General features: G+C 43.0%; 2 protein-coding genes and 1 long non-coding RNA gene across 3 annotated transcripts; all 3 read left to right on the top strand.

Annotated features, from left to right (window-relative positions):
• LOC124697583 lies at nucleotides 1-2,915 on the top strand. Its single transcript, XR_007000812.1, has 2 exons — nucleotides 1-632; nucleotides 2,562-2,915. It is a non-coding gene; the product is annotated as an uncharacterized LOC124697583 (long non-coding RNA).
• A 1,664-nt stretch (nucleotides 2,916-4,579) lies between these two features.
• LOC124684112 (BTB/POZ and MATH domain-containing protein 1-like) lies at nucleotides 4,580-5,745 on the top strand. The gene has a single exon (XM_047218506.1). The coding sequence runs from the start codon at nucleotides 4,580-4,582 to the stop codon at nucleotides 5,624-5,626; it is 1,047 nt and encodes a 348-aa protein (XP_047074462.1). The 3' UTR covers nucleotides 5,627-5,745.
• Nucleotides 5,746-12,146: 6,401 nt separating this feature from the next.
• On the top strand, nucleotides 12,147-12,527 carry LOC124684111 (lipid transfer protein EARLI 1-like). The gene has a single exon (XM_047218505.1). It carries the CDS (start codon nucleotides 12,147-12,149, stop codon nucleotides 12,525-12,527), a length of 381 nt encoding a protein of 126 aa, XP_047074461.1.
• Nucleotides 12,528-15,134: the final 2,607 nt, after the last annotated feature.

Raw genomic sequence — 15,134 nt, 5'->3', positions numbered from 1 at the left:
TCGAGCGCAGCTTCACCGCCTCCTTGCTCCGCCAGGCACCGCCATTCTGCCGCGCGATGAGCACGGCACAGCACATGGTGTCATAATTTTCGATGAGCGCAACGTGGCGGGCGCTCAGGAACGTCCCGCCGTGGCTCCCCCACGCTGCGCCCACGCTGTCGTCGGTCTTCTGGACCTCGCTGATCGCGTCGTTTATTGTTGACGTCGCCCGCCTCACGCTCCCGCCGTCGCTGCTACTTGAAGTGAAGGAAAACAAGAGAGTTTGTTAGATTATCAACCCTGTTCGCAAGAATGTATGAGCTAAAGACGGACGCTTACTCGGATGGCTCAGAAGGATCAGCACCGGACACCGCCAGGAGGTTGGCCAGTAGGAGCACCACCACCATTGTCGGAACCTTTGGAAGAGACATTGTTGATTGTTTAAGTCTGTGTTGCTAGACGATTGAGCAATCTGGCTTGTTGTATAAGTCCATGAAGCAATGATGTAGGTGGTTCATACCAACTGTATGGTGCGATTCAGTAGTGAAGATGAAGGGAAGTGGGCACTACGGTGCAGTACTGGCAAGCTAGTACGGGGCTGCTCACGAGAGAAGTTCCAGTGCTACGGACGGTCCTTGTAGATCATGCCAATGGTATGTTACATTTCACACTTTTGTTGGTTTGACTTAGTTACCTGGTTATGTTTTCTCTTTTCAGACAATTTTTTTTGCCAGATGGCTTCGTGACGTCTCATGTATGAGGCTGCTTTCGCATCTCCTTTGGGGTCATGTGATAAACTTTTGACTTTGAGTGATAGATAGAGATAGGACCTTTCTCAGTTTTTCACGTGAAGCACAGAGGAGAGAGATAGAATGGTTCAGTGAGGGAGAGAGAGGGGGTTGACCTAGCACAGCGTTTTGGCTCCTGGGACCAGTTTTTTTTTATAAGGGCAGTATATTAATTTTAAGTCAATAACTGATATCAAGTACTCCAATTAATGCGACCGTTGCATGCAACGATAGAGAAAGATGCACCATATGAATATGTATAATTATCCCAAAATATGAGAGCATTTTCACATAATTAATCTTCATATTTATTAGTTTGCTTTATTTTCTTGGTATGGAAGAGCGGAGTGTTTCCCCTTTTCCAAAAACGTGAGCAATAGTGTGGCACATGTCTTACCGCAATTAGGCTAGAGTGGTACAAGTGGTGTTTTCAGTGACTCCACGCGGGCATACACGTCGGGTTTCATCGTAAACAATTGTAATTTGTTTATGTCAATTAATAAACCTCATGGTTCCTTTAAAAAATTGTAGACAATTTCTCTCAAGCCAACTCCAAAAGACTCAGATTTAATTGGCTTTGCTTCTTAGAAGGTGACTGGTTGCCTTTTTTGAAACGAGCGGATTGTTTTTTTCTGGATAAATTAGTTTGTTATTTTTATTTAATCCCCATTTATAAATTTAATCTCCACCATTTGGACATCTCTAATGTGTATGCAACATGCAATTGTATTTATTTGATTTGTATTTATCAAAACCAATGTTGTCTAAAGTGGCTTAATGGTTTTGAAAAAACAATCAAACTATTTAGCAGCACTGGCATTTAGGATAGATACCAACGTTTATTATTTCCTCAAGTCGGAGCCCGTTACTTCATCATTGATTCTTGATGAAGTCTCATAATTTGCTCTCGATAATTCACTATAGGATAACTTCATTTAATCACCACTTCAAGTGTCCATTATCACCAAACAAACAACAATTTCCAAGCATATGATCCATTCGATATGTTGGTTTTGAACTTGCGCTTCTCAATCTCGATGACCATCACCACTTTATGCTCTCCTCTCATGGGTTATATGAAATATTTATTTTGATGCAAACCCATGAAAAGATACCTAACTCGCATAGAAATACCAAGCACATAAATTATGAGTTAGTTCGTAAAGTGCAATTCACAATTGCTTATCATACCACTAGATCACATTTGAATCCACGCGGTACATCATTTATGCTTTGTGTGTTGATCAACCAGAATCCAATCTTTGCACTCTGTTTTGGTCAACCTTGTATCTTTGCTTCACCTCTCATTACAAGATGTCTTGAAAACAATAGTGAACTCTTCACTCAATCCCATGCTCGCAAAAATCTCAACTTTCTCAAGGCCAATGTTGGGGTTCACCATGAGTCATGAAATGGTAATCTTCATGCTCTATCATGATCTCTTGATATGCATAATAAATTCTTCACTCGAATGCTTGCTTTAAGCCTTGATCAACCATAACTCAACATATGAGTCCATTTTGATATTGTATTGAAGCCATATCTTCAGTTCTTCTCTCTTATTGACCTTCTCATGATATTAATCCTTCATGGCTTAACTCATAAGCGAAAGCACAACTCCATATTTATTGAACTTCGCTTGGATGCTTTGAAATTCTTCATATTTTCTTCTTTCTGAAGGGATTAGCTATTCTCACAACCAACCAACCAACCTACTAACCGTAGTCTGGATTACCTTTTGTTTTGTTCGATTGATGTCCAAGGTATGCATTTGACTATTAACAATTGTTTCAGATTTTCCGCTTCCAAATTTTGTACGGTTGTTGGCCAAAATTGGAGGATAAAATTGTGCTCTACATCAGCTGCTTGGTCACAACTTGGACAGTTGAGCTTGACTGAAGACCAGCAGCTGCACATGGCTGGAGTAGTTGGCCCATGACAGGAGTTTGCACTGTTGTATTTGTGCCATGGCTGCTGTTTGTATGAGAACAAATGCAAGTATTGGTTGCGAATGAATTGCTGAACAAATGCAAGTAACAGTTCTGCAGATTATCCTAATGTGTCCATGTCAGCCTTGTTACCCAACTCTCGTTCATCCAAATACAACCGATTTTCTTGCTCCGATGGTCCAAGCAGATGGCCAGTCAACATATCGGAACATGAGCTTACGTGTCATGGTTTATGCAGATTGTCCTAATGTATCCAGTGTCAGCCTTCTGATATTTTTATCTAGCTATCTTCAGTACAAGCCACAGGATCCCGTTATTCGCTGGATTATTGTCAAAGGAATGCATGTGCACATGTATGTTACAGTAGGAGTAGCGGGTAAGTAACTTCTGAATTCGTTTCAACATAATTGCGGGAAGAATTAATGTGGATCGATTCAACATCTCATATTCTAATCATGTGGAGTACTGAACTACAGCAAGCTCTAGCTATTAGAGACACTTGAAAGAAAATAGAAGGAACAGTGATCGGCTCAATGTCCACAGATGACAGATCGAGGCACATACATAATCAGAGTTCAGAGGGAATCCCTTTTGATAGTGATGGGCTCACTGCAGTCGTTAGGCCAGGCGATGACGCCGAGCTCCTTGAGGACGTCCTCCTTGGTGAAGTAGCCCATGGAGCGCAGCTGCGCGGCCTCCTTGCTTCGCCAGGCGCCACCGTTCTGCACCGAGATGAGCACCGCACAGGACGATGGTCTTCCAGATGTTGACGGGCTCCCCGTGGTGCCCGTCCAGGATGAGGGAGATGATCCTCGAGTTGTCGTCCAGCGTCCTCGCCGTGTCCCGCGCGAGCTGGAACAGGCCGTCCAGGAGCGACTCCTTGACGACGCGGCGTTGGAGGTCCTTGAGGCGCTTGTGGCTGCTGACGACGCTGGCGTAGTAGCCGTCGTCATCGCTCGTCGGCGTCGGGGGCGTCAGGCCGTGGAGGTCGTCGGCCCAGGCGTGCCAGGCTCCGTCGTGGCTGGCAAACCGGGGGACGTGAAGGTTGTCGCCGTGCAGGGCGACGGTGATCTTGTCGGAGCCGCGGCCTGCCAGGTGGAGGTGGCCAGTGCGCTCCGGTGCGGTGTCGCTGCCTCGCTGGTACGGGAAAGGATGAAACTGAGACAGAGGTATAGTGAGATTAGTAATAACGCTGCTCAAAATGATGTATGAGTACAAGACTAGTATGTTGAAGCTTTACTGGGCCGGCTACAGAGGATCCACGCTAGACACCACCACCTCCACCATCACGAGGCTAGCCAGCAGGAGCACCACCGCCATGATCGAAACTTTCTTTCAGCAGAAGCACCATTTCGGAAACAGAGGAAACAAAACATTTCGGCCGCCGGCATCAAGCTCTTCAAGGCGGAGTCACAAAAAAAAATAGTTGCAATTCAATTTGCAACTCATATACACGAATCATGATGTAATCGAAAGGTATAGCACTTGATTGAGCACCAAGTGGCTAGTAGTTGGAACTAACAAAACCATTTCTTAATGATACGCCAGCTAGATTGCCTCTCCACTCTCCAGCAGTAATGAGCCCATTAATGCTCCTCCCTCCCACATGATTTTCCCTTTTAAAAAAAGAAAGTCATGGCTTGAGATGATTCCACTCAAATATAAACAAGTTGCAGTAGGAGCAAGTAAGATCGTTCAGTCGCCTCCATTATGCTCCTATCCCCATTCTTCATCTCAAAGACAAAAGGAACATTTCTCCATTCTGCGCTAGCCATACCATACTAATAGCAGCACTGCCGCCGGAATTAGCGACTGATCTGCGGCAGACAAGCTACAAATCCCATCTCCGTCAGTAGGCTCACCATGTCGTCCGCCTCCGCCATCGTCGCCCCTACGTGGAGCGGGCACCACCTGCTGAAGATCGACGGCTACTCCTTCACCAAGGACGTCCCCACCGGACAGAAGATCGAATCCCGCTCTTTCGACCTTGGCGGACATCGATGGCACATCGATTACTACCCCAACGGCTGCACCGCTGAGGACGAGGACTACATATCCCTGTTCCTTGTTCTCGAGGACAGTGTTTTCAAGGCGGTGAAGGCGCAACAGAAGTTCTCTTTCGCCGGCGAGGTCAAGGGCCAAGCTCCATCACTAGGATCATCCGTAACGGTAAACAACTACACTTGTCTGCAGGGCTGGGGGACTAGTAGTTTCGTCAAAAGGGAAGACCTGGAGGAGTCGGAGCATCTCCATGATGATTCTTTCACGGTCAGATGCGATATCGTCGTCATCAGCGATTACCAGGCTGAGGATCTGCCCGAGAGCACTCCTCCAACCTTCGTCTCTGTGGAACCATCTGACCTTCACCAGCACCTTGGCGACCTCCTTAGGAGCGAGAAGGGCGCCGACGTGGTTTTTGAGGTTGCCGGCGAGACCTTCGCAGCGCACCGGTGCCTGCTCGCCGCCCGGTCGCCGGTCTTCAGCGCGATGCTCTTTGGCGGCATGAAGGAGGGCAACACAGTGCACATACACGACATGGATGCCCAGGTGTTCAAGGCGTTGCTCGGTTTTGCATACACGGACTCCTTAGCATGGGCGACAGAGGAAGATGAAGAAGACGAGGCCATGTTCCAGCATCTGCTTGTTGCCGCGGACAGGTACAACATGGAGAGGCTGAAGAGTATCTGCGAGGATAAGCTATGCAAGCACATCGACGTGGACAAGGTGGGGATTATCCTGGAGCTGGCCGAGCAGCACCACTGCGACGGCCTAAGCAAAGCATGCTTAAGTTTTCTCGGCTCCCCGACAAACCTTCGAGCTTTTGTAGACAGTGACGGCTTCAATTGTCTGAGCAAGAGCTGCCCTTCTGTTATTAAGAAGCTGATTGCCATGTTGGCCTTTGTTTCGTGATGCCTGTTGCGCTAGCAATCAGAGTTCACCGGTTTGGAATATGTATCACAAGGTATTTCTGTTGCTATCAATGATGATGTGCTCCCTGGTAATCTAGACTTATTATTAGGTAGTTATCTTGGATTCTTGGTATATGGCTGTCAGATTATCTATCATAATTTTCCTAACTTTCTATTGAGATGCAGAATAGTACTATCATATTGTCACTTTTTTGTTTTGTTTCAGTGTTTTTATTTCATTACATATTTATCAGCAAGTACATTGCTTTTTTTATTTAAAGAAAGTACATTGCTATCAGGTAAATGTGAAGATTGAAGTCTGGGCATGCTCGTCTGTAGTTATTTTCTTTTTTCTTAGAATGTTTTGAATCAGTAACACAAAACAGTTGTGCTCTATCTCTTATTCCAAGAATATGTCACAGAGTAGTTTCATCTCTGCTCTGATGTTTCTTGACTACATCTCCATGACTTAGCCTAATAAAGCAAAAGATATGCTATTTTCATCAGATAACTTGATATTAATTCACTGCATATATATGTTCCAAGAAGTAGTAATCCTTAGTGAACATGGTTTTTGCTTCTACATTTTGATTGAGGCTCACATATTTGTATAGGACCGCTTTGTCCTTTAGTATTCACCGTGTGAGTTGTTTATACTAATAAATTCCTCACAATATACGAAATTTTTAGATAAAGGGAATATATTAATATCAAAAGATATCAATTACATCCAGCCTCTGCAACAACGCACCATCCTAATGGTACTACGGATGCACACAGCCAAAAAAAGAAAAGAAAACTAAGAAACAAAAGTCCGCTACAGTATCTCGGGCCTAACAACAGCAATACATCCACCACCAAGACAACACCTGAAATACAGATTCTCCAAAAGCGACGCCTCTAAGAAGGGAACAGTGCTCTAACACCGTCGTCGTCTGATCAAAGATCTTAGGTTTTCACCCTGAAGATAGTCCCCGCTTTCAAAACAATGCCTCCAACAAGGTCATTGTCAGGCACAACCAGTTAAGGCCAGATCTTGGGTTTTCACCCTGAAAGGTAGGATTCTGAACTTCACCTGTGGAAAACAAATGTGGGAGCAAACTAGACTGTTTATTCCCTTGTAGAGCCACAATAATTTTCCCGTGGCTTGAAATGTAACATTATTTTAAATTTTTTGTAGATATGTAGAAGCACATATTGCATGTTTCTACATTTTTCTAATTTCCTAATCATCATCTACGACATTTGAAAACTCCGCACCAACTAAAGCCCAGGAGCCTTTCTCCTCCGTGTTTCACGCGAAGAAGCTCTGAGAAGGGTCGTCCATCAGTATCTTGAGAGTCAAAAATTTGTCACATGACCCGGAAAAGGAGATGGGAAAGCAGTCTGAAACAAAGTCATCTGGCTGTGGACATTCAAACGGACAGAAGATCGACTTGGAAGATGAGAAAAAAGTCAAAAACAGGTGAATTAAATTGACATAAGCTAGGAATATTGCATACGATTGGCATGAACTACAAGGACGGTCTGTAGCACCGGTGTCGTGAGCAGCCTAGTACCACTGGTCGTGCCCACTTCTGTTCATCGTCACATCATCGGTACTGAATTGAATCTCACTCGATAATGGACAAAATTTAGACGGAAGGCTCGAACTGAGCCCAACTTTAAATTAACGAAGCCATCAACCGACAAAATTTACACACGCCATCATCAAAGAGATCTATATTTCATCAAAGCCCAACCTTCTTATCATATTTATAAGGAAAATTCACTCAACACGGTCATAAACCTTGTGCATATCCAACTTAAGTAGTTAGTTATGCACAAGTCAAAAGAAACAAAAAAAAGCAAAAAAACATGGAAAAAATAGAAAAAGACGCGGCATCATATAATGTAATAAGTTTTGATCAACTATCTAGCAAGTTAGCAACTAGCATATGCATCCTGGTGGCTTGTGTAGTTGACACATATGCTGGAGGTTGAGGGATCCAACCTCACGGTAAGCTTTACCTATTTTACTGGGCTGGCCCGGTTAGAAATTCTACTAAGCTCTAAGCTAAATCTCAGTTTACCCCGGGAGCCAAAATCCAAAGTTCCATTCTATCTTTCTCCTCCGTGCTTCCCGTGAAGAAGTTCTGAGAAGGGTCGTCCATCAGTACTATCTTGACAGTCAAAAGTTTGTCACATGGTCCGGGAAGGAGATGGGAAAGCAGTCTGAGACAAAAAGTCATAAACTACAAGGACGGAAAGATCGGCTTGAAATAAGAGAAAAAGCAGGTGAATCAAAATTGACATAAGCGTGAAATATTGCATACGGTTGGCATGAACTACAAGGACGGTCCGCAGCACCGGAACTTGTCTCGTGAGCAGCCTAGTACTACTGGTAGTGCCCACTTCCTTTCATCGTCACATCGTCGGTACTGAAATGTAGCATTCAGATGGCATGAACTACCTACACTGCTGCTTCCTGGGCTTCATATTTATAAGAAGTAGAGTAGTCGTCTAGCAACACAAACTCAAACAATCAACAATGTCGTCTCTTCCAAAGCTTTCGATGATGGTAGTGGTGCTCCTACTGGCCAGCTTCCCGATGGTGGTGGTGTCTAGCCCTAGCGTGCATCCTTCTGATCCGGCCGAGTAATCTAGCCTCCATCTTTTCCTACTCAATACAGCAATTTACTCATACGTTCTTGTGAACTGAACAGCGTTTTAGATCTCTCATTCTCTCTCTCTCTGTTTTCATTCCTTGCAGTACCAGCGACGCCGCACCGGAGCCGGAGCGTATTGGCCACCTTCACCTGGAAGGGCGCGGCTCCGACAAGATCACCGTCGCGCTGCATGGCGACAACCTTCACGTCCCCCAGTTCGCCAGCCACGACGGAGCCTGGCACGCCTGGGCCAACGACCTCCATGGCCTGACGCCACCGACTAGCCGCGACCACGACAACGACGACGACGGCTACTACGCGAGCGTGGTCAGCGGCCAGAAGCGCCTCAAGGACCTCCGCCGCCGCGTGGGCAAGGAGTCGCTCCTGGACAGCTTGTTCCAGCTCGCGCGGGACACGGCAAGGACGATGGACGAAAGCTCGAGGGTCATCTCCCTGATCATGGGCGGGCGCCACGGGGAGCCCGCCGACATCTGGAAGACCATGTCTTGCGCGGTGCTCATCTCCGAGCAGAACGGCGGCACCTGGCGGAGCAAGGAGGCGATGCAGCTGCGCTCCATGGGCTTCTTCACCAAGGAGGACGTCCTTAAGCAGCTCGGCGTCATCGCCTGGCCTAGCGACTGCAGCGAGCCCATCACTCTGAAAAGGGACTCCCTCTGATTCTTATGCATGTGGCCACTGAGCCTATCCCAGCTCCTTAGCAGTTCCGGTTTCTTGGAAGTATCCTTTAGTTCAGTACTGCAGATGGTTAGAATATGAGCCGATCACTGTTCGTTAGCTTGCACTTCAGTGTTTTCTTTTGAGTATCTCTGATAGAGTTTGTAGTAGTTCAGAAATCAAGATGATTAGAATATCAACTGCTGAATCTATCCGCTTTCTTCCCAAAATTATGTCCAGTAAGGTGATTCTCCAGTTTATGATTTGTGTCTTGCTGTTTCAGTTTAGTCGTATAGTATCGACATCAACTGATCTGCTGAGCCACGAACTAGCGTGGTGGCCCTTCCGTTAAAGGGTTGTAGCAGATAGTAACACACAGTGTATTACATGCTGAACTCTTTTGTTGCAACACTGTACTGGAGGCTGCTTCCTCGAGATTTTTGGACATTCATGTTCATTTCATGACTCTCAGTTAGAGTTTTTTTCGCTGAGGACTCATATTTGGAGTGGCGGGCTGTAAGTTTTGAATCACACAAATGGAAGATTAGATAGGTCATATATAGGTCAGGTAAAAGAGTTTGGATGATACATGATGGGTGACCAATTTGTTTGACGTACCGAACGACAAGTATGGGAGCTTTCGGTCTGCATGTGCTTTCTTTAGGGATGCTAGTTTTTTTTTTCTCTTGTGCTGTAAACAGAAATTAGTTTACAAACTTAATAAAGATGAAAAAAAGGAGATAAATACTGGTATGTACAACTTTTCTTTACACCGAAAAATGACATAAGTTAGTTAAGAATTTAAGATAGACAAAAGAGAGACATACTGATCCCTAATTTCACACTGAAAAATGCAAGACAATAATCGAGCCAATACCCGGGATCCCATGGCTTGTACTAAAGATAGACAGACAAAAATATCACAAGTCTCACGTTGGGTACATTAGTACATCTGCAGAAAACATGGCACATCATCAAGCTCACATTCAGATCTGTTGGCTGGTCATCTGCTTGGACCACCGGAGCAATAAAATCGGTTGTATTTGGATGAACAAAAGTTGGGTAACAAGGCTGACATTGGATAATCCGCAGAACCGTTGTAGTCTCAGTGGTACCTAAAGCTCATGGTTCATATGTGTTGACTGGCCATCCTCTTAAACCATGATCTGCAGAACCGTTCAAGGGTGTATTCTCGAGGAGAAAATAAGAGCAAGAAAATTGGTTGTAATTAGATGAAATAGAGTTATGTCTGCAAGTAGTATACTAGTATGCAATTCATTCGCAACCAATACTTGCATTTGTTCTCATACAAACAGCAGCCATGGCACAAATACAACAGTACAAACTCCTGTCATGTGGTACCTACTCCAGCCATGTGCAGCTGCTTGTCTTCAGTCAAGCTCAACTGTCAAGCTCATGGTTCATATGTGATGCAGAGGCCGGAGCGATTCTCCCATATCGAAAAAAAGTCAAGCTCAACTGTCCATGTTGTGACCAAGCAAGGCAGAGCACAATTTTGGCCAACAAAAATACAAAATTTGAAAGTAAAAAATCTGAAACAATTGTTAATAGTCAAATGCATACATAAGTAGTGACGATTAGTTCTGCGTATCAACAAATGTCCCAACACACCTCTCTAATGTGGATGTCGCGACAAAAATAAAAGCGTCCCAGGGCTAGCGCCTTTACATGCTTCTTTTCTTGTAGTGGGGGAGACACCCTCCTCCTAATCTCTCGTTGTTTGATTGCAACAACTAGCTGGAATCACCGTGTTGCAATACCAGATATTTGATGAAGAGTGAGATTGTGCCTGCGTCATTCAGTGAGTAGTGTTTTGGAACATGGGAGCATATGCTTCCTATATTTTGAAATGCATCTTACACATATTTTAAATTTAAAAAAATTGAAACAAAAAGTTTGCATGTATATCTTCACGTGCTACATGCTCACAAAGTCGTTTCATGAAAAATTGACTTATCATATGATGTGTGTAAAAAAGACAAAATTCAGTGCTAAAAAAATACTTTTCACAAGATAAACTTTCTCTTTTTTTACATAGACTACAAAATATTGGTTTTTCGTAAAACATGACGAACACACATATATTATAGAGATGTACATGTAGAAATTTGTGTCCAAATTTTTCGGTACTTCGAAATATAATTTTTTGGTAGAGGGATCATACGCACTCGGGAGCCGAATTGAATTTTCATGTCATGCTTGTAATTCAAAAATTATTTGTATCTCCTATTGTACGAGATATATATGCCTGATTTGCCGGTTATATGCCGCCAAGGCAAAAAGTTGTATAACTAAGTAGTGTTCTTCTCGTTTGCATGAATAAGCCCTAGTATATGCAGATAATGAGTTCAACAGATTTTTCGAAATTGATTAGCCAACTGTAAAAATAAGTCAGTTTCATAAATTTAAAATAAATAAATGCAATTGCATGTTTAAAAAAACGTCTTTCTGAAGCAACAACAGGTTTAATTAAAAGTCCAGTTGCAGGGAAGATAAAAATAGCCAACTAATTTTTTCCAAAAAATGCCCGCGCGCTCATTACACCGAAAGGAAATCAGTCGGCTCATAATATTCTTCCGTGAAGGACAAGTAGTGGTCATGGAACACGACGCCGCAATTGTCACCTGAACCCTTTGGTAGCACCTCGATTGCATGTCAAAATAAGATTTAGAAGGCGTGTCGTAGTTTGATGCGAATTGGATCGACGTCTTTGTGCTATTAGTATTACATGTCATCTGATTTTGACATTGATTGGCCGGCGGAAGGTTCACGGGTGCTTGTATGTTTTGCTCCCAGAAATTGTTTTGCACGCAACTAGCTAGTCTGATTGTATATTCCAGGATTTTCTATGAAGTGCATACTTCGCTATGGGTCTTCACGTGACGGCCGGCCCATTTGAATATACCCAGTTTGGATGAATTGGCTCCTTCTTTTCGCACACCGTATCATTTTTTTGCAGTTCGATCGTACAAACATGTCACTTCAGTATGCAAATCATTGATTGCCCCAACCCAACAGAAAAGACAAATCGCATGCCCATGTATGAACATCAGTCCCCTATAAATACCCTCTAAATCTCATCCATATACGTACCCACACTGACACAGCCAAAGCAAAGCTAACATTACAGCTACACACGCACGTACACTAGAGCTAGCGAGGTAGCTAGATCGAGCAATGGCGGCATCCAAGACGACGAGCAGCATCGCCGTAGTTGCGGTGGTCGTGGCCCTGCTGTGCCTGGGCGCGCGGCCGGCAGAGGCGTGTAACGGCCACCCGTGCCCGTCTCCGGCGGGAAAGTGCCCGGTGAACGCCGTGAAGCTGGCGGTGTGCGCCGACGTGCTGGACGGGCTGATCCACGTGGTGCTGGGGCCGCAGCCGCCCAAGCAGCCCTGCTGCTCCCTCATCTCCGGCCTCGTCGACCTGGACGCCGCCGCCTGCGTCTGCCTCGCCATCAACGCCAACGTCCTCGGCATCAACCTCGACATCGACGTCGACCTCACCCTGCTGCTCAACTACTGCGGCTGCAAGGTGCCCAAAGGCTTCACCTGCGCCTGATCAGTCAGTCATCGAGCAGCCTACCAAGCTCGTGCTTGCATAGATGTGTCATGTGTGTGGCTGCGTGCATTGTAAAAGGAACATTCTCATACAGTACGCATGATCATCACCACCACGTTAATACGTACTCCTACGTGTTAATTTCCAAGTCGTGTGTGCGTTGTAAAAGGAACATTTTCATCAAATAAAAAGGTCTAGAATTTGTGTTCAATAACGTTTTTTCCTTTCTGAAATGATTTTTTTACTACATAGATGATTCATCATAACATCAAGGTTTTAGGTTGCTGATAACGTGCTTCCCGCACGATTTTCTGAAATGATATTTAATGGGCGGCGGTGACTAAATGACGCGTGGTTCCTCCTTTGGGGCGGGGGTGGGTGGACTTGTGAAGGATCGTTCTATTAGGTGCGGTCATAGGATCAGCTCGGAACAATTTTCTTTTAAGCGATAAAAAATCAGAAAATTATATGATACACCTATTTTATCTTTTCTGGTTCTAGTAGTGTATTTCAATTTGAAGATTTTCTAGAGGTTGCCCACATATCAAAGATGTTTATTATCAATTTTTTTAGAATATCTGAACATATTTTTTGATTTCAAAAAATGATCACATCTCCAAGATTTGATCCTACCCAAGTTGGACCCTCGTTTTGGGGGACCTTCACTATGTCATCACAGTTAATTTGTGCATCTTGGGGCGAAACCGCAATCAGTCAACGGTGGCAAGTTGAGTGTCACTCACCTCCACCTAGACATTGTCTAGGCGAAATTCCTCCTTGGCGAAGAACCGCGCACACGGTTGCACTACGTGGTAGAGCTCACGCGACAATGCGAGACAATTTCCTTTCCATGACACGAAGCGTGCACACACTTATTTTTGTTATTTTGTGATTACATAATACTAATGTGTATGTGGCCCGTGATACCGTATGGAGGTGCTGTTTTCTTTTGGCACTACATGGGTGTAAGGTATGACATTGCATGGGTCAGGTACGGGCCCAACTTTTATTTTATGGGTGAGACACTGCATCGCAGGCATGCGTTTAATTATTCCGTTTTCTTTTCTCTTTTCTCTTTTTTCTCTCGCTCTTTAGTTTCTGTTTATTAGGCACGATGATTTTCTTTCGGGTTTTCAATTCTCTTTTCTCAATCCCCCTTTTTCTTTTTTATTATTACTTTTATATGTGTGTGGGTGGGTGGGGGGGGGGGTTATCTGGTGGGGGAAATCACTTGCAACTGTAATGAACTACCACATGCAATTCAAATAAATATTACTTTTAACTCAAGTGAACTCATAATTTTGTTCTCAAATGACAATGTTAAAAAGTGTTGTCAATGTTTCTTATTCCTTTTTTTGTTTTGGGACGGTGGTGCTTTGCGGGAAAAAATAAGGGAAATCACTTTCAACAAAAATGAGCTAGCTACCACTTTCAACTAGCACTATTATTTTAAAAATATAATACCGCTTATGTTTTTATGTCAGATAAAATATTTTAAATGAAATCAACTTTTAGGTTGGCAAGAATTCACATTTACCGTTGATAAATGAGGGGGAAATGGGTTAATAACTTGTAAGTTAGAAAAAGTTGCTAAATATTCTAAATAGAACTAACTTTTTAGGGTTGCTAAGTGTTTCACATTTACCATTGATAAATAATAGGCAATGCGGTTGATAACTCATGAGTTAAAAAAGTCTACTAAATATTTTAAATAAAACCAACTTTTTAGGGTTGGTATTTTTCACATTTACCATTGATAAATAACAGGAAAATGGGTTAATAACTTGTAATCTAAAAAAATCGCTAAATCTTCTAAATAAAACTAACTTTTTAGGGTTGGTAAGTGTTTCACATTTACCATTGATAAATAACGAGCAGTGTGGTTGATAACTCAGTCAGCTAATTTTTTTTACGAAATATTCTAAATAAAACTAATTTTTAGAGTTGGTATTTTTTCATATTTATTGTTGATAAATAACAGGCAAATGGGTTGATAACTTGTAAGATAAAAAGTTGCTAAATTTTCTAAATAATTTTTTTAGGGTTAGTAAGTGTGTCGCATTTATCTTAGATAAATAACGGGCAGTGCCGTTGATAACTCGTAAGCTAAGAAAGTCTACAAAATATTTTAAGTAAAACTAGCTTTTTAGGATTGGTATTTTTCGCATTTACCATTATTAAATAATCGGCAAATGGGTTCATAACTAGTAAGCTAAAGAAATTGCTAAATATTCTAAATAGAATTAACTTTTGGGGTTGGTAAGTGTTTCACATTTACTGTTAATAAATAGCGGGTAGTGCGGTTGATACCTCATGAGCTAAAAAAGTATACAAAATATTTTAAATAAACTAACTTTTTAGGATGGTATTTTTTCACATTACCGTTGATAAATAACGGCAAAGTATTGATAATTTGTGATCGAATAAAGTCACAAAAATACTCTAAATAAAATTATCTTTTTGGGTTGGTAAATTCTCGCTTTTACTGCTGATAAATAACGGCTAGAGGGTTGATAACTTGTGTGCCAAAAAAAGTTGTCAAAATATTTCATTTAAAACTAACTTTTCGGGTTTGTAACTTTTAATTTTACCGTTAAAAACTTAAAA

Source organism: Lolium rigidum, chromosome 1, assembly GCF_022539505.1.
Source record: "Lolium rigidum isolate FL_2022 chromosome 1, APGP_CSIRO_Lrig_0.1, whole genome shotgun sequence".
In the NCBI taxonomy this organism is placed as follows: Eukaryota; Viridiplantae; Streptophyta; class Magnoliopsida; order Poales; family Poaceae; genus Lolium; species Lolium rigidum.
This window is presented reverse-complemented; position numbering and strand designations above follow the sequence as displayed.

Excerpts from the sequence above, each read along its gene's own strand:
- LOC124684112 (XM_047218506.1), top strand. The coding sequence starts at position 4,580 with ATGTCGTCCGCCTCCGCCATCGTCGCCCCTACGTGGAGCGGGCACCAC.
- LOC124684111 (XM_047218505.1), top strand. The coding sequence starts at position 12,147 with ATGGCGGCATCCAAGACGACGAGCAGCATCGCCGTAGTTGCGGTGGTC.